Source organism: Panicum virgatum, chromosome 2N (genome assembly GCF_016808335.1).
Source record: "Panicum virgatum strain AP13 chromosome 2N, P.virgatum_v5, whole genome shotgun sequence".
NCBI lineage: Eukaryota > Viridiplantae > Streptophyta > Magnoliopsida > Poales > Poaceae > Panicum > Panicum virgatum.
This window is the reverse complement of record NC_053146.1, coordinates 29,382,283-29,405,569: the sequence shown is the minus strand read 5'-3', so window position 1 is coordinate 29,405,569 and position 23,287 is coordinate 29,382,283. Positions and strand designations below refer to the sequence as shown.

Here is a 23,287-nt window from a genome sequence, read left to right as displayed (position 1 = left end):
ACTGCTGGCTGGTTGGCTGACAAGTCAAGCAAACATAACGATAGAAGTTCTAATGCAAGATAGGAGTTTCATCTATATATGAAACCGGGTGTAGAATATGTTTGAAACGTAATGACTGCTCCACATGGTATTAGAGGCATAAATCACATTTCAATCTGGCAATTCTTATGATCCTGACCAATTCAATCTGGCAAGCAATAACCACAGTTCAGGTGCTCGTTCTCCAAAATGACACATTGACAAAGATCAATAGAAATCATTTAAGATACAGTCTCAAACCAGAGACATTTATGCAATACTGAGGGTTGGTCCATACAGTTCAGGGAATTGTAGGTCACACAATACCATGATAAACTGTTCCAAACATTTAATTGCGACTTTGCATCAACTAGCAAATCGCCGACCGATACATTGTTTCCAAATGGAACGGAGCACGATAACAAGAAACAGCAGTCATACTTAAGAATACTTAAGAAACAACTAAGCCACATGCTTGTTGTTCCTCGAAAACTTTTATTCGTAGATAGATCACATAGCGGCACCAGCAACTGACATCCACAATTGATGGCCTTTTTTCAGTCACTGCATCAACCATCCACTTGTGCCATTCTTGTGGTAGCTAACTTGTCCAATGAGAAATGAAGCATATGGTCCGTGCAGAGTGCCTATAATCACTGGATTTTGAATTTGTTTCAACAAACCTTTGTGTCTGAACATTTAAGACCTCATACAACTCATCCCCATCTGATTGATCAATCATCCTCCACTCCCTCTTGGGCCCAGAAGACAGTGGCACTCCCTGTAAATTGCAAACCAACCAAACAATGTATAAGCACAACATGCAAACATCCCAGACCTTATTTGGAGTAGCTCTTGACGAATGGTGATCTATAAAAGAGATTTGCAAAACAATAATTATCCAAGAGACAGAACAATAAAAAACACACTGATCGAATTTGCAGGTTACAATATTGAATGCAGAAGCCGTAGGTAAAGCCTTGTACTCAGAAAAATGACTGTTTTAGGAAAAAAACTCAGTACAGTATTCCATCCAATTGCAGGAAGTCCTTTAGCCCTACAGTGTATTACTAAATAGATACAAGTCGTTTTAGAATCACTATCATCTTATTTCCTCCTGTATACCTTATCAAATTATGATCTAATTTCATAAGTAAATGCAGTCTCTTTCTTAACCCCTCTCCTCATACCACATACTTAGATAAACTATTGGAAGATTAAACAATATAATTTATAAATATTACCAAGTTCCTGAACAAATCCCTATAATGGCTACAATTCTCCAGCATAAGATGCCACAAGAACTGTTGATAACAGCAACGTAATGATTACTCCTTTTGGCACTAAAATAAAATTGATTGAAAAATCTGGCACATATTACAGTTGAATCTAATAGCGATCAACCAATGAAAAACAACTGAGGAAGTATACTTCAAAGTTCAAGAACTTTTATGATATAAGCCACCTCCCATTAAATACATCTCAAAAGAACAAACAGAAAGGAAGACAAATTGCAAGCATGCGCATCCAAATAACCTGCATAGAACTGAGGCATCAAACGTACCAAACCTAACAGCAGCCATTGCCATGCTTCAAAGAATACCATTCTCAAAAGAAATTTAACACTATGAGAGGGCTGCAGGTATGGGCCGAACTCAATAGGGGGTCAAGCTGTGCCACTTAATCCAACGATCCCCAGCAACTCCTACATAATAAATGAAACAAAACAAATATTAATAAGAACAGAACATCCTCAGAGATAAGGACCAAAATATGGTCCACAAAAATAGAATGCACAAAGTGAAATGATAAAGACAACATGCCATAACAAATACTGAGATAATAAAAACTCGTGTATAATGGCTAATTTACCAGCAATCACTCTGGTACAAGTACTGAGTCACACATGGTAATTGTTTGACCAGATAGAATTTGTTGGCTGTTCAGCCATTTGACCACTTTGCTGATTTTTTTGCTGGTAATTTTGGAACATATTCTGTTTTGCAGGCTCAAAAAGGTGGAAATCTTGCCATGTCCTCTCAATCGGCCCTTGTGGGTGTACCCCAGAGATCTGCTGTTTCCCAGGAAAGGGAAATGGAGTGGTGAATGCAGTGCTGCTAGCACTCACACCAGGATAAACAGCTCTTAAATTGTCGACATGATCCACTGATGGCTGATAGCCATCCAACCAGCTGTAATCATCAACCTGTGGGCTCTGCAATTTTTCAACTGAAACAGAATCATCTTGACGCTTAGGGGTAACATGATTAAATCCTGGAGGTGGTCCAACAGGCTTTGATGGACGACTAACAGAGTTCTTTGAAGCAGCTAGTGGTGCTTCAGTGAATTTCAGTGGTACACCACCTGATGGTGCCATTGAAGGTACAACTGAATCAAGTGTAGAGGAGATAGTCTCTCCAGTAATTTTTACCTGATTATGTATTAAATTTGTAACGTTACCACCACATTCAACAGGAATCTGAGGTGAATACCCCATGGACTGTAAACCACTTAATCCAGCCTGCAATCTCTGCTCCAGATAACCATTTCCAGTTATGTTCACATTCTTCAATCCATTCATTAAGAACATTTCTTTGTCACTGAGCAACTTCGAATAATCAGGGCTACTGAAACATGGAAGCATTGATGCAGATACCCGTGGGTCAGAGACAACATCTGGAAAAGTTGAAACTGTGTTCTGACGACCTACATGCTGTGCACCATTGCTTATCCAGCTGGAAGCAGACACCTCAACAGGCTGCAGGAGTTCAAATCTTGGATCAATGTTAGGAATCACCTGTTGCTCACCATTGACAGCCCAGCTGATCGAAGATATGGGAAGCGACTGGTTAATGTTATAATTACCAGCAGCTGATACAGATGCAGTGCTGTTATAATTAACAGCAGCAGACATTGATGTAGTGCTCTGAATAGAAACTAAACTAGCATTGGCTAGCCAACCAGCCGCAGACATTGGTACAGGATGGGTGTATCCATTAACTGACAGCTCAGAAGGAGCTTTTGGAAACTTCTCGGAAGCTGTAGGCTTGAAAACAATTTCTTCATCATCGTCTCCTTCCGGACACAACTGTACTTTCGACTGAAGTGCACCCATATTACCAGAAACTGAATCAATTCTTCTAGCCGCTTCATGCTCCATTTCAATGGCATTTGTTTTGAGCGCATCAGCAGACTCATGTAGAGGGGCACTAACTTTGGGAACAGGAGGTTTCTTGGCCATGACAAACTTCTTCGAAGATGGATCAAAATATATCCTCAACTGATCAACCTGAACAAAGTTTAGCAGTGACTTCCCTGCGGCAAAAATCCGTTGAACCCGTGCCTTCTTCTCCTTGGTGCTTCCAACATTTCCAAATGTGTGTTTGCTAGAGAAATCCAAAATGACATGTGCAGGAACTAATGGCAAAAAACCTCTTAATTCAAGATCTTCCCAAAGGGCAAGCCTGTTGCCAGTTTCACCTTCCTCATACATGCTCATATTAGAAAAGCAAGCCTCATCGTCATCACCATCAATGGCTGCAAGGTTTGTGAGGACCAGCTTATTCATAAATGCAATGCACTGGTTCCAGAAGAAAGATCTAGCATTTGCATGTTTTTTCTCCATCTCTGTATCAACAGCCAACTCTGGATGGGATGCCAGCCATTCGATGTAGACCAGAATGGCTGGCAGATAGAAACTTGATGCAACATCATGAAGCTCTGAACACCTTCTGAGAATTCGTCCAACAAACTCAAAAGCTGCTGTAAACGCACTTTGAAGCAGTACTCTGCGTTGCACAATTTCAGCATATGACTGGCTATCGGGTTCTTTCTTTACATTATGCACTGTGAATATAAGGATAGCAGTGAGTCTAACAACAGCTAATGCATTTTCTGCAGCATCAGAACCGAAATTAAGCTCCTCCTCAAGACCAGATGAAAGAAGAATCTGCAAATCATTGCTAACTGAAGAAAACAGCTCCCCAAATGTTTCCAAACTGTGAAAAGGGAGAAAACAAAGAAGAATTATTAATACGCTTGACACCAACGGCAAGAGGGTTGAAAATAACAAGTTCAATCATGTAAGCGACTCGAACATACCTGGTCCTCGTGAAAAGAATCCCATTGAGCCTAACAAATCGTATATAGAAGGTCTTCAATGTATCTGGAATATTGCACTCCCGCTGTCTTGCAGCTGTTTCTGCATTAACATCTTTTGGTTGAAACCTTACTTCTCCCCGTCCTCGGCCCCTCCCAGATGACCGTGGGGGTAATGCCTTAGCAATGGGAACTTTATTGTTATCTGACAGCTGTCCATATCTTTGACAATTCTGCATAGGAAGTTCTACCATCATGAATTTCTATTTTGTAGTGCAAATCTGGAAATATATGTCGACTTCCTGATGAAAACATTTTCTGTTCTTTTAATACAAGGAAACCTTAACCCACTCAATCATTCCATGTCCTGTTGCTATACTTTCGATAAAATTAGACCTATTATGTCTGGTCCAAAAGTATGTTGTTTATTTGTATTGCTTATTACTCAAGAGAATGATGTTAATATGATAGGAGAATCTAGGAGATAGCAAGAATGATCTGAACAAACAATAATAAACTGCAATCAAGGTTAACAATTAACTTGTTCTGATGAACAGATGTTATATGAACCAGCAAAACGCTAACATTCTTTATGACAACATATTAGGAGGTTGAAATGCAACTAGTGTGCAAGACTATGGAATACATGCAATTGGAAAATATATCCTAACATTATCTGTTGACTACCTATGTTCATCAGTTCATCTAGTAGAGAAAATGCATAAAATTCTACACTTAATTTGATACACAGTATTTATGCATCTACCTTGAGCCACAAGGAGTGATACCTTGATTACCGACATCAACCAAAATGCTAAGACTTACATATGAGAAACCATAACTATAGTCTATAGATGCCTGAAAAGCTAATTCCACTTAATTCTTTTAGCATATACAATGCGAATTCCTCAGTTTCAGCCACTGGAGAACATATAAAAATGGCAATCTTGTACGACTAGAGTTATTAAGCAAAAAAAATTCTCAAGATGAATTGTAACATTCTAAACATGACAGCTTTGCATAATAAAACATTCTGAGCTCGACAGCTATACATGGTTTCACAGGGACAGAGAAATTGCCACGCCTGAACATGCAAAACAAGTGACATTACATGATATCTGTATTATATACAATTGTAAAAAGTGCCAATGGTCATCTCTTCAATACGATTTCATGCACCAAAAGCTGGCCGGCCAGCGTGGCCACGTCGCCAGCCATTCCCAGCCATCAGATTGGCCGTCCGCCCAGATCGTGAGTCCTAGTCATTTTGCAAAAAAAAAAAAAACCTCGAACTCTAGATAAATCAACCCGTAATCTGACCTCCCTCAGGTAATTTTGCAAAAAAAAAACACAACTTTTCTCAAACTCAACCCGCAGTCCAACCTTCCAGGTTCAGGGAAATTTGCAAAGAAAACCTTAGATTTTCATAAAATCAATCCACCATTCTAGTTTTCTCTTAGGAATTTTTTTAGAAAAAACCCTCAGATTTAATTAAATCAAACTACAACCCGTTCCATCCGTTTACTTCTATACAAGCAACATTATACGTACAATTTGAACACCAAAAAGCATTGAAATCAAACGTCGTTCAAAAATAATAGAGCAAATTTTAAAATTTTAAACACAATTTGTTTGCACAAATGCTTGCCTGCGATCCATCGTACCTACATATGGACACCAAAACATCTTTCAAATTAAAAGTGTTCAATACAAAAGATGCTCAGAATTTCAAAATGTACAGCTTTATTATATAGTACAATTTCAAATTCAAAGCGCTTTTACAATTCATTGGCATAAATGTTTATGTAAGATCCATTCTACCTAAGATTCGGACACCGAAACATCTTTACGTCAATAAGTTTTGAATACAAAAAATTGCTCAAAATTTCAAAACCTAAAGCTTTGCTACACAACAAACTTTTAATATAAATGATAACCAAAAACACTAAATATAACCAAAAAAATAGTTCCATATGAAAAATAATATCCTACTCAAATAGTAACATCACAACAATAGAGTCCAAAATATATACCAAGTACAACAACAGGCTGGAGACCATGACACCTACACATACAATAATTACTACTCTATGCATGAACTAAAGTCTATATCTTTCGGAAAAAAAAACTTTATCAACTACAATCCAACAACACGAAATACGGACCCTGCGCAGCAAAGCTGCACGCCTATCTAGTTGCCACAGCAATAATTAAATAATGCTAAACAGAAATCCAACCATGGTTTTTAACCATCATTCAGACATTATCATGCGAAGAATACAGAGATTGGCAAACAAAAGTTCTGGTAAAGGTATCAAACCAAATGAGAAAGCATGATAAGAACTAACTACAGATCTGAGTTAATAAAGAGATAGCACCAATACCTTCTCGAAGAGAATAATCAAGTTGTCCCGTGCAGTGGTAAAAGGAGTATCTGCAGCTAAGCTTCGGAAGTACCTATAAACAGCTACCACCTCATTGCCTGAGTAAGAAGCTAGTATAGCAAGCTGAAAAAAAAAGGACCGCGGCCATCATTAAAAAAATGAGTAGCGATTAAAATAATCAATCGAGCAAATATAGCAATGTGATCAAACCTGATGATGAGGGTTTCCACTGGAAGGATAGATCGAAGCTGCCTCCTTGTAGTAACTAGAAGCGGCAGCATATTCACGACTAGCAGAGTCACCATCACCATGCAAGCTCTTGTAACGAGCAAGATCTCCTAAATATATTAGGCAGCGATGGCATGAAATCAAACCTTTCTTCAACTGAGCTGTTTTCTTGTCATCTCTCTCAGAGTTGCTAGCATTCTCAAAGCCCTCTGGAAAGTAACCAAGTGGAAGGCCACAGTTGGACTTGATCTTTAACATCAAGTCATGATAGAAGCCAGTTGCTTCTGAAAGGAAGCTTTTGAAGGCTGATTTAATTCTCTTCAATCGATCTGGGTTGGCATTGCTCTTCCCACTCTGAGATGCAGCTGAGTTTACAGCACTAATGCTCCTCCTGAAGTCCTCAATTCTTTTGTAGTGCAGCTGCCAGAGGAGATACTCTAACTCATTCTGTTCACAGAAGTCATGATCTATAAGAATTATCTTCTCAAAATTGTCACGCATCTGAAGCCATATGTTGGGATCTGATGGGACTTTGGACTGCACAGACTTGCGGAGCTGATCTTCGAGTTCGTTATTCTGCACAATTAACATTGCAATGTCAAATTGTATAGTAATGCTCTGCATGGACTGATATCAATTGGATCTCTTTGCAATGTTTGGAGAAACCAGAATACATGCAAAGCCACTTAAACACAATTATATCTTCCAAAGTAGAATCTAATAGAGCATCTACAGAACATGACAGATAAGCTAACAAGCAGTAAAAGCCATCCACAAATCACAGAAAAGGCCGGGACATAGAGGACACTACTAGATCAAAAACCCGCTGCGGCAAGAAGCCGTATTAGGTGTAAGTAACATTGGAAGGAAACAAAAAAATAATAACAGGCTCGAGACCTTGTTGAAGAGGCGCTCCGCAAGGTCCCGGGAGGACGTCGGGGCGGGGGTAGCACTATCCATCGGAACAGTCATCATCCATCAAAGGCGCGCGGGTTTCAGCACCTGCAACAAAATCACGAACGCTCGAGTAAGCAACGGAAAACAATAAAATCACGTCGGAAAGCACCAATCCAATCTCGGGAGCAGGTAGGTAACTAGAGTATCCGGGGCGCCGGCGCGGCCCGAGCAAAACAAACCCTAATCTCCCACTCACCAAAAGAGCAAGCGGTGGGGGGCGATGAATCTACGCGGCCGTCTAACCCCCCGCGAGACGCCGCGAATCCGTGGATCTCCCCGAACCCCGGCTCACCCGGGGCGCCGAGGTCCGCGAAATATGGGTCAAAATCCACGACTCCGCGTCGGGGAGAGCTCGCGATCGGGGGAGCGGGAAGAATGAATCTGAGGAAATTGCTAGGGCGGGGGAGGAATTAGTACCTGGTCGATGCTTGCTCTCGCGACGGGAGGCCGGAAGCGAGAGGGGGGAGGGGAATTTGTGGGGGGATTGGAGAGCGAGAGAGTAGGAAGAGGGAGGAGGAGGCGATTTCCTTGTCTCTTTGTCGTCGCGTCGTCGCCGTGTTGGGGTTGGACTCCAATCCCTCCTCGGCGAGGCGAGGCGATTGGGGGCCTATGACGCGTGGGACCCACACCCTCCTAGTTTTGTTTTCCTTCTGCAGCCCATGGGCCGTGGTTTTTTATTGAAACAACGTGTTGCAGAGTCAGCAATTGGATTATGTTTTGCTAAAAAAAAAAGCAATTAGATCATGCGACTAAAAAATGTATTTGGATTTTGGACACTAGCACAGACGCACATGCGCCCACGTGATTTAAAAGATATAATTAACTTTTAATTGGAACATGCTTTTTACAGATGATTCTATAATATGTTTGAAATAACTCATGTTGTTTCGGCATCAAGATATTAGAAATAAACCATGATATTCAGAATAAATCATGCTGTTAAGTGAACTTATGTTTCCTTTAGTTTATAACACCATTTTATATATGAAATGAAAATTATTAATTAATATAAGATTAACCAATAATCAATATTTTTTAATTTTTGCTTTCTCAGTTTACTTTCTTCCTTATGCATTCCCCTTTCATTTTTTATTTTCTCCCAACCGCACAAGACACAAGCTGTTCCTGTGTTCCTCTTGCTACCTATTCTCTAGACCCTCTCTGCCTCTGCCACGAATGTTTTTTTATTTTTAACTCTTTTTTAAAGAATATTTTAATTTTAACCTGGTTTCGGTTTTATTTGCACCCCGTAGCCCGTTTGGTCGCGCCAGTCGTACTGGCGCGACAGTTAGCCTCTGTCGCGCCACTTCGGCTGGCGCGACATAATCGCCACGTTGGCAGGCTATTCCGGACCTGCGCCATGTGGGCGGTGAGGTGGCCGACCTTGTCGCGTCACATGCAATGGCGCGACAAGGCTTGTTGCACAATGTGGGCTGGCGCGACAGGGTCGATATCCTGGCCCCCAGCAGCCCCTTCTCCCCTACCCTCCCTTTCTTTCCTTCCTTGTGGCTTCTTTCCTTCCTTGTGGCCGAGCAGAACGCCTTCTAGAGCGCCACCACCGGCCGCCGCCTACCCCAATCCCCCCAAAATCGTGTGTTTTGCGTGGGGAGAAGTGGAGGAAATCGTTCCCCATCCTCCCCCTAAGGTTTTGCTCCTATTTTCTCTTTCTTTGACCATGTACATTAGTAGTTATTAGTGATTCAAGGTGATTATGGTTTGGGTCTTGATTTGAGAAATGGTATTGTAGCTGATAGTGTACTCATGATTAGAGTTTTGGATGACATGTAGATGGTACTCTGCTCCCGATTTGGACGTGAGGTAGTACGTGCATGAACCGATTAATATGTATTCTAGGATTGAGTAGCGGGAAGGATATTATGAGTTTCATTCGTGGACAATAGGCACCATGGATTTGTTTGTATAGTTGCTTTCTTTGTTGATAGATGAATTAGCTCAGTTCTTTCACGGGGTATGTTTAAGAAAAATGGAGAGTTTGAGAAAATGATAGAGGGATGTCAAACTTTTAGATAATTCTCCATCGTTCTTGGATGTCTTGTAGTTGATAGTGTACTCATGATTAGAGCTTTAGTTGATACGCAGATGGTTCTCTGCTCGCGTTTTGGACGTGAGGTAGTACGTGCATGCATCGATTAATATGAATTCAAGGATTGAGTAGTGGAATTTAACTTATTTGGATGTCCAATAATGACACTGTCTTCAGGTTGATGGCGGAACACAAGCATAAGGTTGAGATATAGTATCCTACAGTATCATGCGAGGATGCCCCTGTCCCTCCTGCACTACCTGTCCCAAATTGTGAATGTGGTATTTCGGCAGAGGTGAAGCAATCTAGGTGGCCGACTACAGCCGGTAGAGCCTACTACATGTGTTCAGTTAAGTGGGAAATGAACACTGTGAGTGTCGGAAGAGGTACATATTACTTTACAAAGCCGTGTATGTTCTTTTAATGGATTGATGGACCAGACAAGTTTGACCCTAAGATCCGGCTTTTCCCACATGATAAGGATGAGACAAAGCCACTCAATGAGTTCAAGAGGTGGGTGCCTCCACCACCTAATCCTCCTCCAATGACAAATGAAGAAAAGCAGGCAGCAGCATGCATCCGCGTGGAGGACCCTCCCCTTTGCTACTGTGGACATCCTTGCAACCTTGAGCTCCCTAAAAAATTCACTCCATTCTTCCATTGCAGGCTAACCACTCATGTAAGATTCAGTAGCTCCGGTTTTGAATTGGTTTAGCATCACCTATTATTTAACCAAGTATCTTTATGTTGCATATTCCATTTTTCATGCTGGATGGATGGCCTTTATGTGACTTCTAGGAGTACATCTACGGTCCCAAGAGTCACTAGTACTACACTGAAGAACAAGTTAAAGAATTTGAGAGTGGTAAGAAGAAATGGCCATGTCCAAGGGCTCTAAGACCACGTTGCAAATGTGGCATTTTGGCTCGAAGGGGTGTCGTTCCAACGGAGTTGGGCTACGGTTGGTATTGTGGCAACTCTTTTGGACTATTTTGGGTAAATCACTATTTTTCCTTTCATGCTTGTTTTTTTTTGTCATCCAGTTGGCCAATACATTTGATGTTGTGTAGGAGGGAAGAACCTGTGACTGGGAGACCTTTCCTGGAAGGGAGGATCTAAGGTGTGAGTTGGGTCGTCGAGCCGAACCCATGAAGACGAGAAGGACCCTTGAAATAAAGGACAAAATATGGCGTGAGCACAAAGTTCCTCTTCCAGATGAAAGGATACTGTTTGGTCCAATTGCCCTTGATTTAGTAGCCAAACATGAAAATTCGGGCAAGATTGGTCTTGAGTGATGAGGACATCAACACCAACGATACATCCACACCGGCACCGCCGCCGCTTGGACCCATTACTCGTGCTCGTGCCCGTCAACTCAATCATCAAGTAAGTTTATTCTTAACCTCGTGTCCATTTATTTATACAATGGAAACACACGTACTCTTGTTTTGCTTAGGAATGATGGAGAGGATAAGAAGGGGAGCGGCTTTGCGTGGACTGGTTTCGGACAGCAGGACAACACCAACTTGTAACAGCGCCCACGATTTCATCCGGACTCCGTTTGGGGCGTTCAAGTACTTCATGGAAAGATTTTGAAGTCTACTTTCTGATGGATCCAACCTTATCATCAGATTCTTTCGGAACTAGGAATTATCCTCAAAATGATGTTCGGACATCCATACTTGGGCTGAGTCTTTTGTATCTCATCCAGCTGTAACACCCGGTTTATAAAAGAGCATAAACCGAGCAATCATATACGTGCCAGGATCAAGTCACACGTATATACAACAGAATGAACAGTATATCAAAGCACATATCACGTAAAAAGATATAATAAAGTGAATACGAATGTTATTTATTACATTAATGACAAAAATGTCTGATACAGTGGAAGCGAAGTACAAAATACGAATAAAGCTCTCCGAAGCTGAAGCAGGGCGCCACAGGGACGTCGACTGGGAGACGAAGCACCTAGAAGTCCTCGTAATCCTGGTAGCGCTGGACGAACTCCCTCGTGTCGGCAGGAACTGAGCAGCAGTAGCGTAGCCAAGAGGAAAAAGTAGAGAAGAGGCAAGGGTGAGTACACAACTTGTACTCAACAAGTATAACACAAACTATGAGGCTCTAGGCTGGCTGACTCAACTGCATTAGCTTTTAAGTGTTGGCAAAATTTTATTAAAGCTATTTACTACGAGTTGATGAATTACCATTGACCTAGTTACATAGTAATTAATCAGAATTAATTATACTACTACTGAGAACCATACCAAAACCAAGCCACCAAGGTAACCCCGAGAAGCACCTCCCTCGTCGGAAGGAGATAACTTCACTAATCAAAAGGAGGATCTGGGCCGCTCATAACTGTGAGCACGGCTAGTATACCAGTTTTACACTCTGCAGAGGTTGCACATCTTTACCCACAAGTCGTGAGCTACGCCAGTTGTTCATCACACTTCCTTAGGTGAGATGGCCAGCGACTCACTACGAGGCCTTTACAAAGAATCTCGTTGGTAAGGCGTAACCGCGAGAGTTAGGTCGGCGACGATGGGGCCCACCTCCGGGGGTACAAGCACAGGAGCGCAATCCAAGCACAGACCAAGCCGGAGGAGCAGGGACCATTGAAGCTTACTACTCTTGCCCCGCAGGTAAGTTACTCCAAACCAAAAGGATCTAATTATTACGCCAAGTCTATCCCATTCTAGCCTTGTGGTAGCGCTGTTGTCCCAGGTTGTCGCTCTATGAACCGGTCCTTATGGAGAGTGGCCAACCAAGCACTAAGCACCGTGCTGGCCCCCTAAACCATGTTTCTACAAAAACATCTTTTAACGAGACGTGAGCCACTCAAGCCACACAGAGGGCCACTCTCAGGATTAAGTTCAAGTAAACCATTAATCAATTTAATTAAAAGGACCAAAGTGTGTTATAGCGCAGCAACCTAGCACAACTAACCAAAATGCAACCCAAGGTATATATAAAGGATATAAAGTGGCTAGGAAATCCTTATAGGCATACAGTATTAAAATGCAGTATGAAAATGTATTTAAAAGTGATGGGTTGTTCATGTTATACTTGCCTTCCTCGTACTGCTCTGGCTGCTGCTCAAAATGCTCGGAAGACGGCTGCTCCTGGTACTGGTACTGGGGCTCCTCAGATGGATCAACGTCTACTCACGAACACATGGCCAAAACAATGCACGAAAATAAGCATACGACCAAACACTAACAAAAGCTAAGAAACAGTACATCAATACATAAAAACAGCGCACAAAACTACTCTAGAACTATTCTACGCGTTACAACGATCGCGTGGATATAAAGAACGCTAAAAACGGAGCTAAAACGCATTTTCTAGGCTAAAAACAAGTTCTAGGGGCTATTTGCAAGAAAACTGAAGTTCCAGGGGGTTTTCTGCAAAAACCGAGGACTAAAACGTAATTCACCATTAAATCTAAGGGCTAGCGTGCAAAAGACCAGGTGCTGGACGGCGGGTTCAATATTTAAAAAGCTCAGGGGGCTGCTTGCTAAATTCTGGGCCAAACTGCAAATAGTTTTACACTATTATGGACCGCGGGTTGATAACTATAAACTACAGGGGCTCTTAAGCAAAACAGCCGCAGCGAACCGGTACGCGTGGATGTGAGCCGTCGGATCGGGATCTAATGGCTCTAGATGAAGAGGTATGGCGATCTAATCTTGGCCGTGGATCCGAGATCGAGCGGCTCAGGGTAAAAGGGGCGCGGGCGGCGGCGCTGGCAGCGCCGGCGGCGTGCTCCCGCGGCGGCGCTGCACCGGAGAAGACCGAACTCAGTCTTCCAGGGGCGGATTCGAACGGGGGCTGGGTCGGGAGGCACCTACGCGATATGCGTAATCCACCCGAGGCAACGGAACGGCGGATTGGGGCCTGGTCGGACCTTGGCAAGGCGAGGGGCGGCGCTGGGCCTTGGGGTTCGCCGGCGAGCGGGTGTGCAGGGCGCTCGGGGGCTCGGGCGTGTGTGCAACAGTGCCGAGGAGCATGCGCAAGACATGCGCAAGCTTGGGTGGAGGTCGTGCGGGGCAGTGCGAGGCTGCAGGGCGTTCGCCTCGGCGGAGCTGCGGCAAGAGTCGCCGGCGAGCGGCGCACAAGCACCTAGAGTGCGTCCTGGGCCAAATTGACGAGCGCAAACGACAGAGGAGGCCGGGAGGATGCTCACCTAGGGGTTGTGGTGGCCGGCGATGAGGCGTAGGGAGGTCGTCGGTGAAGGCCGGCGGCGTGAAGTGGCGGAGCTCGCGGAGGAAGGAGAAGCAGAGGGAGTCCGGGTGCCTGGACCCCTCAGATCGATGTGCGGTGCTCCTGTGAAACCGATGGGAGGGTTAGAAGGGGCCCGGGGCCGACGGTGGCGAGAAAACGGGGCGGCAGAGGGCTCACCGGCGGCGCAGGGGCTCTGCTCCGAGCGGAGGCGAGGCGCTAGGGTTGCGGGGTGGCGGCGCTAGCGGGATGAGAGACGCAGGGGGTGCGGCGCGGTGGTTAAAAGGCAGGGCCAGGCGGGGATTGCGGCGGGGCGCAGCGGGATGAGATCCCGGCGAACTCGCCGGTGATATCGGCATCCGTTGCGCGGAGGGGGAAAGAGGAGGGGGAAAGGGGCTCTGACGCGTGGGGCCTACGTGTCAGAGGCGGGGCGAGCGGGCATGCGCTGCGGGACGGGCGCGGGAGCCGGGCCAAACGGCGTGGGCCGCGCGGTGAGGGGGTGTGCGGGAGTTGGGCCCGCGACTGGGCTGCTGGCGCGGGAGTGGGTCGGGCCGCGGGAAAGAAAAGAGGTGGGTTGGGCTGGATGGCTGGGTTAAGGGTTTGGGTTTTCTTTTTCCTACTCTTCTCCTTTCTAAATCTAATTCAAACAAAGTTTGAATTCAAATTTGAATTTGAATTCAAACCACACTCAAATAAAAGTATGCACCAGCATGAATGCAACACAAAAAATTAAACCTATGATAAATTTTAATTACTTATGAAACAAAATTAAATTAAATGCAAGGCTAAACACAATAAACCTTAGAAATTTAAATAAAGCCAATTTAATTTATTAATAAAAGCTGAAATTTAAATTAGGGTGTTACATTGGCGGACTTGAACAGAACAGAGGGGCGGTGGCGCTGGGATTTCCGGCGAGGAGAGTCGCCAGCGGCGAGGAGAAAGTGGGGGAAAAGGGAGAGGGGTTCACGCCGCACCTAGTGGTGGTCTTGGCTCGCTGGGAGGTGGACGGAGGAGGCGGTTCCTCGGCAGAGCAGGGACGGCGGAGGTGCGGCTCGCCGGCGGTGATGTTCCAGTGGGGGAAAGAGGGAGCGGATGGGTCGGAGAGCTTTAGGAGGGCGATGGGGTTCCATTTCAGGGGTTGGTTCGGGGCGTGGATGGCCGGAGTAGGGAGCTCCACGGTGAGCTGCGGCTCGCCAGAGTTGGAGGGGATGGCGGCGGTGTTCTAGGCGGACAAGGGCTCGGGCACGCGCGTGGAGGCCTGCATTGCCTTATATAGGAAAGGGAGGAGGGGGAGGGCGAGGGCGAGCTAGGACGCAGCGGCCTAGGGGAGGTCGGACGCAGCGATGGCGCTGCCGGCGATGGCCGTTAGCGGCGTGTCGAGCTGAGAGCTGTCAAGGGCACGCGTCACGGGGAGTGAAGGCCAGGGCGGATGGGTTTCGGCTCAACCTGTGGGCGTGCGGCCGGTTTGGTCGGGGGCACGATGCGTGGCTGGCCAAGTGGCCGCGCCGGCATACGGATGCCGCCCGTAGGCCGAGCGCAGGGAGGCGAGAGGTTGAAGAACTTGTCAGTGGCAGTTCTGTAATTTTCTCGAAGTTCAAAAATCCAGTTATGTAAACTCTAATTTTCTCCTCCATCTTGGCCTCAAATCAAAAAGTGTTGATTACCACTTGTGCTCAGTTTTTTGAGATCTATAACTTTCGTGTTATGTACTTTTTCATTCGAGTAATGGTTTGAGAGTTATTTAATTATTTCAAAAACTGCCATTTAAAGTACTTATCATTTCATGTGAATTTTGGCACTTTTACTCCTAGGCTTCAACTAGGTTTTTGTTTAACATGACATGGTGAATATGTAGATTCATTTTACTATGCATAAGTGCATTGGTTTGAAAGTAATTTTTAACTTCCTTATTACTAGAAATTGAACTCCTGTTTATTTGAATGTTTAAATTGAATTAGCAAAAAGTCTTTTTAAAATTAAACTATGTGCCCCAAAAATATGAGTGTGTCTTTATTCTACATTTTTGTGACAAGTTAAGCATGAAAGTTCAAGAATATTAAAGGAACAAGTTTTATATCCACACATACTCATATACAAGAATGCATTATTGTTTTGTATAAATATTTGACATTATGTGCTAAAGTAATGTTTAATCTTTTGTTCGAATTTTTATTTTGTTCACAACTTCAATTTGTCATTTAAGGAAGAACTAAATATTTTCTTAATAGACCTCCGAAGTAAGTATGTTTTATGTCTTCTTTTCTTTAAAAAGATTTTTAAGATTTCAAAACTATTTGTTTGTTGACTAATTGTGGCCTTATTTTATTATTTGGTTTGAACTAGTAACTCTTCACAAATCAAAGAATGGTTCCATTAATCATTTCATGTGATGGTTTTCCAGTTTGAATTTGATTTGCATAGAAAGTTTATAGCTCATTATGAAAGGTGTATTTTATTGCCTTATTACCACACATGTCAAGTCAAGTTTAAAAGGGTACCAATTATTGTTTTTCAAACACATTGCACTCAAACACATGCACACATACATTTAGCTTCAGGAGGGTGATGGGGTTCCATTTCAGGGGTTGGTTCGGGGCGTGGATGGCCGGAGTAGGGAGCTCCACGGTGAGCTGCGGCTCGCCGGAGTTGGAGGGGATGGCGGCGGTGTTCTAGGCGGACAGGGGCCCGTGCACGCGCGTGGAGGCCTGCATTGCCTTATATAGTTAAGGGAGGAGGGGGAGGGCGAGATGGGACGCAGCGGCCTGGGGGAGGTCGGACGCAGCGACGGCGCTGCCGGGGACGGCCGTTAGCGTCGTGTCGAGCTGAGAGCTGTCAAGGGCACGCGTCACGGGGAGAGAAGGCCAGGGCGAAGGGGTTTCGGCTCAACCTGTGGGCGTGCGGGCAGTTTGGTCGGGGCGCGACGCGTGGCCGGCCAGGTGGCCGCGCCGCCTGTAGGCCGAGCGCAGGGAGGCGAGAGGTTGAAGAACTTGTCAGTGGCAGTTCTGTAATTTTCTTGAAGTTCAAAAATCCAGTTATGTAAACTCTAATTTTCTCCTCCATCTTGGCCTCAAATGAAAAAGTGTTGAATACCACTTGTGCTCAGTTTTTCGAGATCTACAACTTTTGTGTAATGCACTTTTTCATTAGAGCAATGGTTTGAGAGTTATTTAATTATTTCAAAAACTACCATTTAAAGTACTTATCATTTCATGTGAATTTTGGCACTTTTACTCCTAGGCTTCAACTAGGTTTTTGTTTAACATGACATGGTGAATATGTAGATTCATTTTACTATGCATAAGTGCATTGGTTTGAAAGTTATTTTTAACTTCCTTATTACTAGAAATTGAACTCCTATTTATTTGAATGTTTAAATTGAATTAGCAAAAAGTCTTTTTAAAATTAAACTATGTGCCCCAAAAATATGAGTGTGTCTTTATTCTACATTTTTGTGACAAGTTAAGCATGAAAGTTCAAGAATATTAAAGGAACAAGTTTTATATCCTCACATACTCATATACAACAATGCATTATTGTTTTGTATAAATATATGACATTATGTGCTAAAGTAATGTTTAATCTTTTGTTCGAATTTTTATTTTGTTCACAACTCCAATTTCTCATTTAAGGAAGAACTAAATATTTTCTTAATAGACCTCTGAAGTAAGTATGTTTTATGTCTTCTTTTCTTTAAAAAGATTTTTAAGATTTCAAAACTATTTGTTTGTTGACTAATTGTGGCCTTATTTTATTATTTGGTTTGAACTAGTAGCTCTTCACAAATCAAAGAATGGTTCCATTAATCATTTCATGTGATGGTTTTCTAGTTTGAATTTGATTTGCATAGAAAGTTTATAGCTCATTATGAAAGGTGTATTTTATTGCCTTATTACCACACATGTCAAGTCAAGTTTAAAAGGGTACCAATTATTGTTTTTCAAACACATTGCACTCAAACACACGCACACATACATTTACACACAAGTTTGCAAGAACTAGACATAGGGTTCTTATTTAAGTTTTCTTAGCTCATTTTTGTGTGAAATTATGTTAATTGACTGGCTTTGGTTAAACTGACACCAGAGGTGTCACAGATAATATGTTCGAAATTTATTTTTATTCTATATCATTGCTCACTCAATTCATTCTATTGTTTTTTTAGTACGAATAAGTAAAGCAACAAATAAAAAGATAAAAATAGGACCTTGTTATCAAAACACCGAGTGGCACAATGGTTTGCGCAATACATTCTCATTTTCGAGATATAGGTTCGAACCCTGTCTCCACCAAGTTTTTAAATTTATTTTAATTTAATGTGCTATTAAAAATACACATTATGCACACAAATGTGGGTCCTACCTATCGGTGACACAAATCTATATCGTGTTTGTGACTGAAATGCGGGTCCCACCTGTCAGCGCTAGTTATTCACCTGTTCTTTATCGGTTCTTAGCGGCGCTTATTATATTTGGATTGAATCCAAAGCAAAAACTTTAAACAAGTATAGATTTCCCATACGTAGGCCAAAATTATGTGTTTTTTTTTCTAACTTCGTAGAATTACATTATCCACCATGTGCACTAGTTTTTATTGTAGAATATGAGTTTGATTTCTAACATTCTTTGACAAACATGATCTTTGCTCACCATAGTCTCCAATAGAGATGAAAATTGACAAGTACCTTTTGGGAGTATGGACATCTTATACCCTACTACTCATTTTAGTTGTCATTAACCTTGTCAAAAAAGCAAGACTTGGATACATGGTCAAGTATCGTACCACAACAGCACAAGAGCCATAAGCATGTACTCATCCTTCCTAACACATTCATGGAAAATATGGACTCAACAATTGTTTTAAGTTGTATAAGGTTGGATTTGTTAAGGAGCATGATGCAAACAACATAATTAATTTATAACTACACTTGTTCAAAATTAAAGCTGTGGCAAACATTTGAAATTGATAATAATGGCTGCTTTACATGTTCTCAATATGGAAGCGTAATTTTGTTTGTCACCGATAAGCGGGACCCACAACAGTGTGATTACGTGTCCGCCCTATAAAAGTGCAATCTTCTTAAATCCAGTACTGTGCGTCCCCCTAAATCTAACTTTCCATGGATCCAATATTTTCCCTCCATCTTCCTCCAATAATTTCATTTCAAGTCTAAAAGTCCCACCCCTAATCCCGTGCATATTAGCCATCCGATCCCGTACATGGCCCGGCGGCGGTTCTTCTCCTTCTCCCCTGGCTTCTTGCCTTCATCTGCTACCAAATCTTCGTAGGAGTGCACCGCCTCGCATATCCACTACCCCCCGCACTCGTGATGAACTGCAATCGCTCCATGGAGAAGGTCGCCGCGACACGCTATGAGGCGTCGAGGCTGGTGCAACTCCCGACGGAGCTGACGATTGAGATCGCCTCCCACGTCGCTGCTCAGTCAGAGGATGCCATGGCGGATCTCGGCAATCTGCGCGCAACCTGCAAGGCAATGTGCGTGGTGTGCGGCGCCGCCAAGGTCGGCTGACACCTAGCCTGTGTCGTGTGCTGCGGCGTCAATTCTACCTGGGACCAGAATATCGCGCGACGCTCATCACCGGACTGGCCACCATCGGCAACCCGAAGGCCTGCTTCCGCAGCGGGATGTGCCTCGTCTTCGGGAAGCAGCGCGGCACAATCATGCTGTGCCTCGACCCGCTTAGGCGCGCCGCGGAGGCGGGCCACAAGGTAGCAATTTACGCCCTCACCCTCTTGCTCTACAGGCCCAACAGCGGCGATGGCGACGACGACGAGGCCTGGCGGCTCCTGCGCATGGTCGAGGGACCCTAACCGGGCGCGCCGGTGCTTCCTTGGAACAACAAGACTTGTACAAAATCCCCATGACTCTACCAAATGCAAAAGACAACTTCCCAGTGTCGCAAATTCTCCTATCTTAAGCTACAGCTGAATAGACCAAATTTTATGTGTACTAGTGTGGTATGAGGCACAAAAAATTGTACTATTTTTGTTGATGATAGAATTGTATGAAGTTTAATTTCTTTAGTTTTTTCCATTATGTAAATGAGTGTTGTTTGGTGAATACTTAAATTTGAAGTGCTTTTTTTGGACTCTAATCTGAATTCCCCACTTACATCTTCGCCTCCATATATTCCAATCTAGTTAATGCGGCGGGTCCCACAAGTCTACGCCACTGCTACTGTTCCCGCGCTAAGAAACCGAGGAGATGCGGCGGAACCATCAAGAACACGCACTTCCCCTTCCCCTTCCCTTACCATCAAATTGTGGTTTTCTCATCTGTTCCTCGCTTCCAATCGATCAGTATCCCCTCCTCACAGCCTCCCAGCATGTGCCCTCTGCATCCCTAGTCTTCCTCACATCTAATGGAGAATCTCCCGACTGAGATTGCAGTTGAGATCGCCGCCCGCCTTGCCGAGTCTTCAGACTTCACGGTGGCCGAGGTCGGCTCCCTAAGGGCGACCTGCAAGAAAATGCGGTTGGTTTGCCGCATGCCAGAGGTCGGGTGGAGCCTTGCAATGCATCCCCTGCTGCCGATTGGGTCGTGGGATTTGTACTACGACAACGGCTTCCGCTAGAACCTCATCATCAATCTGTCCAAGGTCAGCAACCCGGTGGCGTGCTTCTTCGCGGGGATGCGCGTGGTCTTGGTGGAGGCGCGCGGCGATCTCCGGCTTAGCCTCGACATGCTCGAGTGCACCGCCAAGGCCTGGTATCAAGTCGCCATGTACGTCCTCATTGTGTACAAGTACAGGCCCAACAGCGGCGCCGAAGAAGATGCCAGTGCCATGGAGCTGTTTAGGAAGATCGAGGGCGACGACACAGGGGTGGGAGCACCAGCGACATGGGCGAACACGGCTTGTGCGCGGTTATACCAGCAGACCCTCCTGGTGTCGGCGAACGTCGTGCCCCTAACTCGTAGGGTTCCTGTGCAGAAGCCGGTGCCTCGCGTTCACAACGACCATCGGTGCGCCAGCCGGCCCATGTGTGGTTCGGACGACGCCGCCTGGGAAGGACACCAACTCTTTTGCAGCAAGGAGTGTAGGATTAGATCAGAGAGCACAACTTACTTCAATTTAGTGTGGCCTTGATTATTGTAGCTAAGGTAGCAATGTAGGTTGGTTATCTGTGTGTGGTGATATATTTTGTTGAAGATCTTGCAGACTATATGAACCAGAAAAGGCATTCAGTAATTCAGTTAACATCAGGAATTCAATTGTTCTGACAGTTTAGTTGAGTGCTTTCTTTCTTTCAGTTAACAAGATTTTAGTTAATATCAGGAATTCAGTGAGGAGAGGGATGACAAAGACAAGAGGTTCTTAGATCCTATCAGGTGATGGTCCTTCACTTGAAGCGGTTCGGCGTGCTCTCAGGCGGAACTTCAAGAAGTTCAGCAAATAAACTCGAAGCATGTCTCTGAAGTTGTGTCTTTGGTCCATGTGTCTCTGAACTTAATTATGTCGATGTGGATCATGTTTGTGATCCTTAATTAGTGTGGTGTCCTCGTGGCTCGGGAAGCCTATGTGTAAACTTAGTCCTCATATATCGTATGCACTGGTTGCCTATCCTTAGTTGGTTACATAATTTGTGTGATGCATGTTACTCTGGTACTAAATTTTTGTGATGCATGTTATTCTGGTACTATCTATCTGGATGATCTCGTGTGATCTAGAAGAATGTTATTCTGGATGATCTTGTGTGATCTGGGTTCAGTTAAATAGTTAAATAGTTAACTAGTTTAATTTATATAGAAACATTATTAATAAAACTCGACAAAGTTCAATCAATCGTCTTTACAAATATAAATTAAATAGAGTGGGACCCACACATCAGCGGGACACACAAAAATGCACTCCTCAAATACGCCAAGAGTTCCAAAATTTTTGTAGCCAGCGATTTGGAAAGTGGCGCCAGTTTTTCCATCCGAAATTTTTAAGAAAGCGCCGAACTACCGCGCTACCATCACTGGGCCCATGTTGTTGCGAAATGCTGTGTTATTTGACTACTACTCGTGCGTCTTTCCCTCCCTAATCCCCTCGCAAAACCAATCTAGATCGGTCAGTTAGGGTTAGTCGATGACAGGCTCCGCCAATTTGGTTCTCGCCTTCCACCACGCAGGCGAAGAGGATGTCGACGTCGAGCGAGGCGGCAAGGGGGACACCTTCCTCGTCAGAAATGCTGCACACACCTACGTCATCGTCGGCGATGCTACCTCCAATGTTCACACCAACCTCTGGCACGGCGACTGATGGAGCTCCCATCTCTAGCAGGCCTAGGGCGACGACTTCGCTCTTTGGGTCAGCTTCGTCCCAAAGAGCATCACAACGTTCGGCCGACGAAGGTTCACACGACGACGGCCAAGATCCAGAATATTTGCTACCTTCGTCTCAGGACAAGACCGAGACCAGGTATGCTGTTTCCCCTTTTGATCATACCCTGCTACTGCCACCCTAGATTTCATGCATTTGTGCAGGCACTGCTACCATAGATTTCTTGCATTATTTGTGCACGCGATTTACTGCAAATAATTGAAATGCCACCGATGAATACGCAGAATAGATGATTGATGGATCATGCATGTCATTTGCAAGGGGAGTGAGGAGGGAGAAGAACGTGTTAAGACTTATAGAGCTTACTTGGGTCAAATCACGATTGGTAACTTAACATCAATGAAATCAAAATTGGGGTATCGGTCCAGGGACTACATGTACTACAAGAAGAGAAGTGTTGAAGCTCCTGCGGAAGCAACACTTAATGAGATTGAGTTCAATTTTGATGTAGATACAATGATAAAGAGTAACGAGGAAGAGAGGGAGGTCAGAATAGTTTTGTCAAAGAATCCAATAGCAAACCCGTCTGTGGCCATAACACCAATAAAATCCAATAGAGTTTCCTCAGATCATGATGAAGAAGAAGAAATACAAGAATCTGAATTAGATGCATACAAAGATTGGCTAGCTTATATGCATACAAGGAACCAAGCCATGGGTGAGTTATGGTAAAGCCCAATATATATATATTTACACATGGATTTTGCAATTCACTCATGACTGATATTATGGATCCTTTTTCAGAGTTTCAAGACATATACAGGGAGGACACAATCAAAACATACCAAGAATGGTTGGGGGTTGAAGGCAAACTTGATGACATCTGTAATATCCCTCTCCTAATTGTCAAGCAAATTACCATTCTTTGTCAGACTTTAAATTATGCTAGCTCATCATGTGACAAAATTGTCTGCAGATGCGTATTTGAATCCTACCATTCATATACATTCTAGTCAAGACAGCAACCCAACACCTCCAGTGTAGCC

At 44.0% G+C, this 23,287-nt stretch overlaps 1 protein-coding gene across 5 annotated transcripts; it reads right to left on the bottom strand.

Moving 5' to 3' along the window:
* Window positions 1-219: 219 nt before the first annotated feature.
* On the bottom strand, window positions 220-8,273 carry LOC120660185 (protein SMG7-like). 5 transcript variants are annotated; one of them, XM_039938592.1, is made up of 8 exons: window positions 8,103-8,273; window positions 7,626-7,730; window positions 6,711-7,304; window positions 6,501-6,623; window positions 4,120-4,349; window positions 1,891-4,016; window positions 1,555-1,723; window positions 220-799 (listed from the first exon to the last, which is right to left on the bottom strand). In XM_039938592.1, the coding sequence occupies exons 2-6, from the start codon at window positions 7,701-7,703 to the stop codon at window positions 1,919-1,921; spliced, it is 3,123 nt and encodes a 1,040-aa protein (XP_039794526.1). In that variant the 5' UTR covers window positions 7,704-7,730; window positions 8,103-8,273; the 3' UTR covers window positions 220-799; window positions 1,555-1,723; window positions 1,891-1,918. The 5 variants fall into 5 exon arrangements, with proteins under 5 accessions (XP_039794526.1, XP_039794524.1, XP_039794528.1 ...); XM_039938590.1 differs by having other exon boundaries at window positions 1,583-1,723; XM_039938594.1 differs by having other exon boundaries at window positions 2,450-4,016.
* Window positions 8,274-23,287: the final 15,014 nt, after the last annotated feature.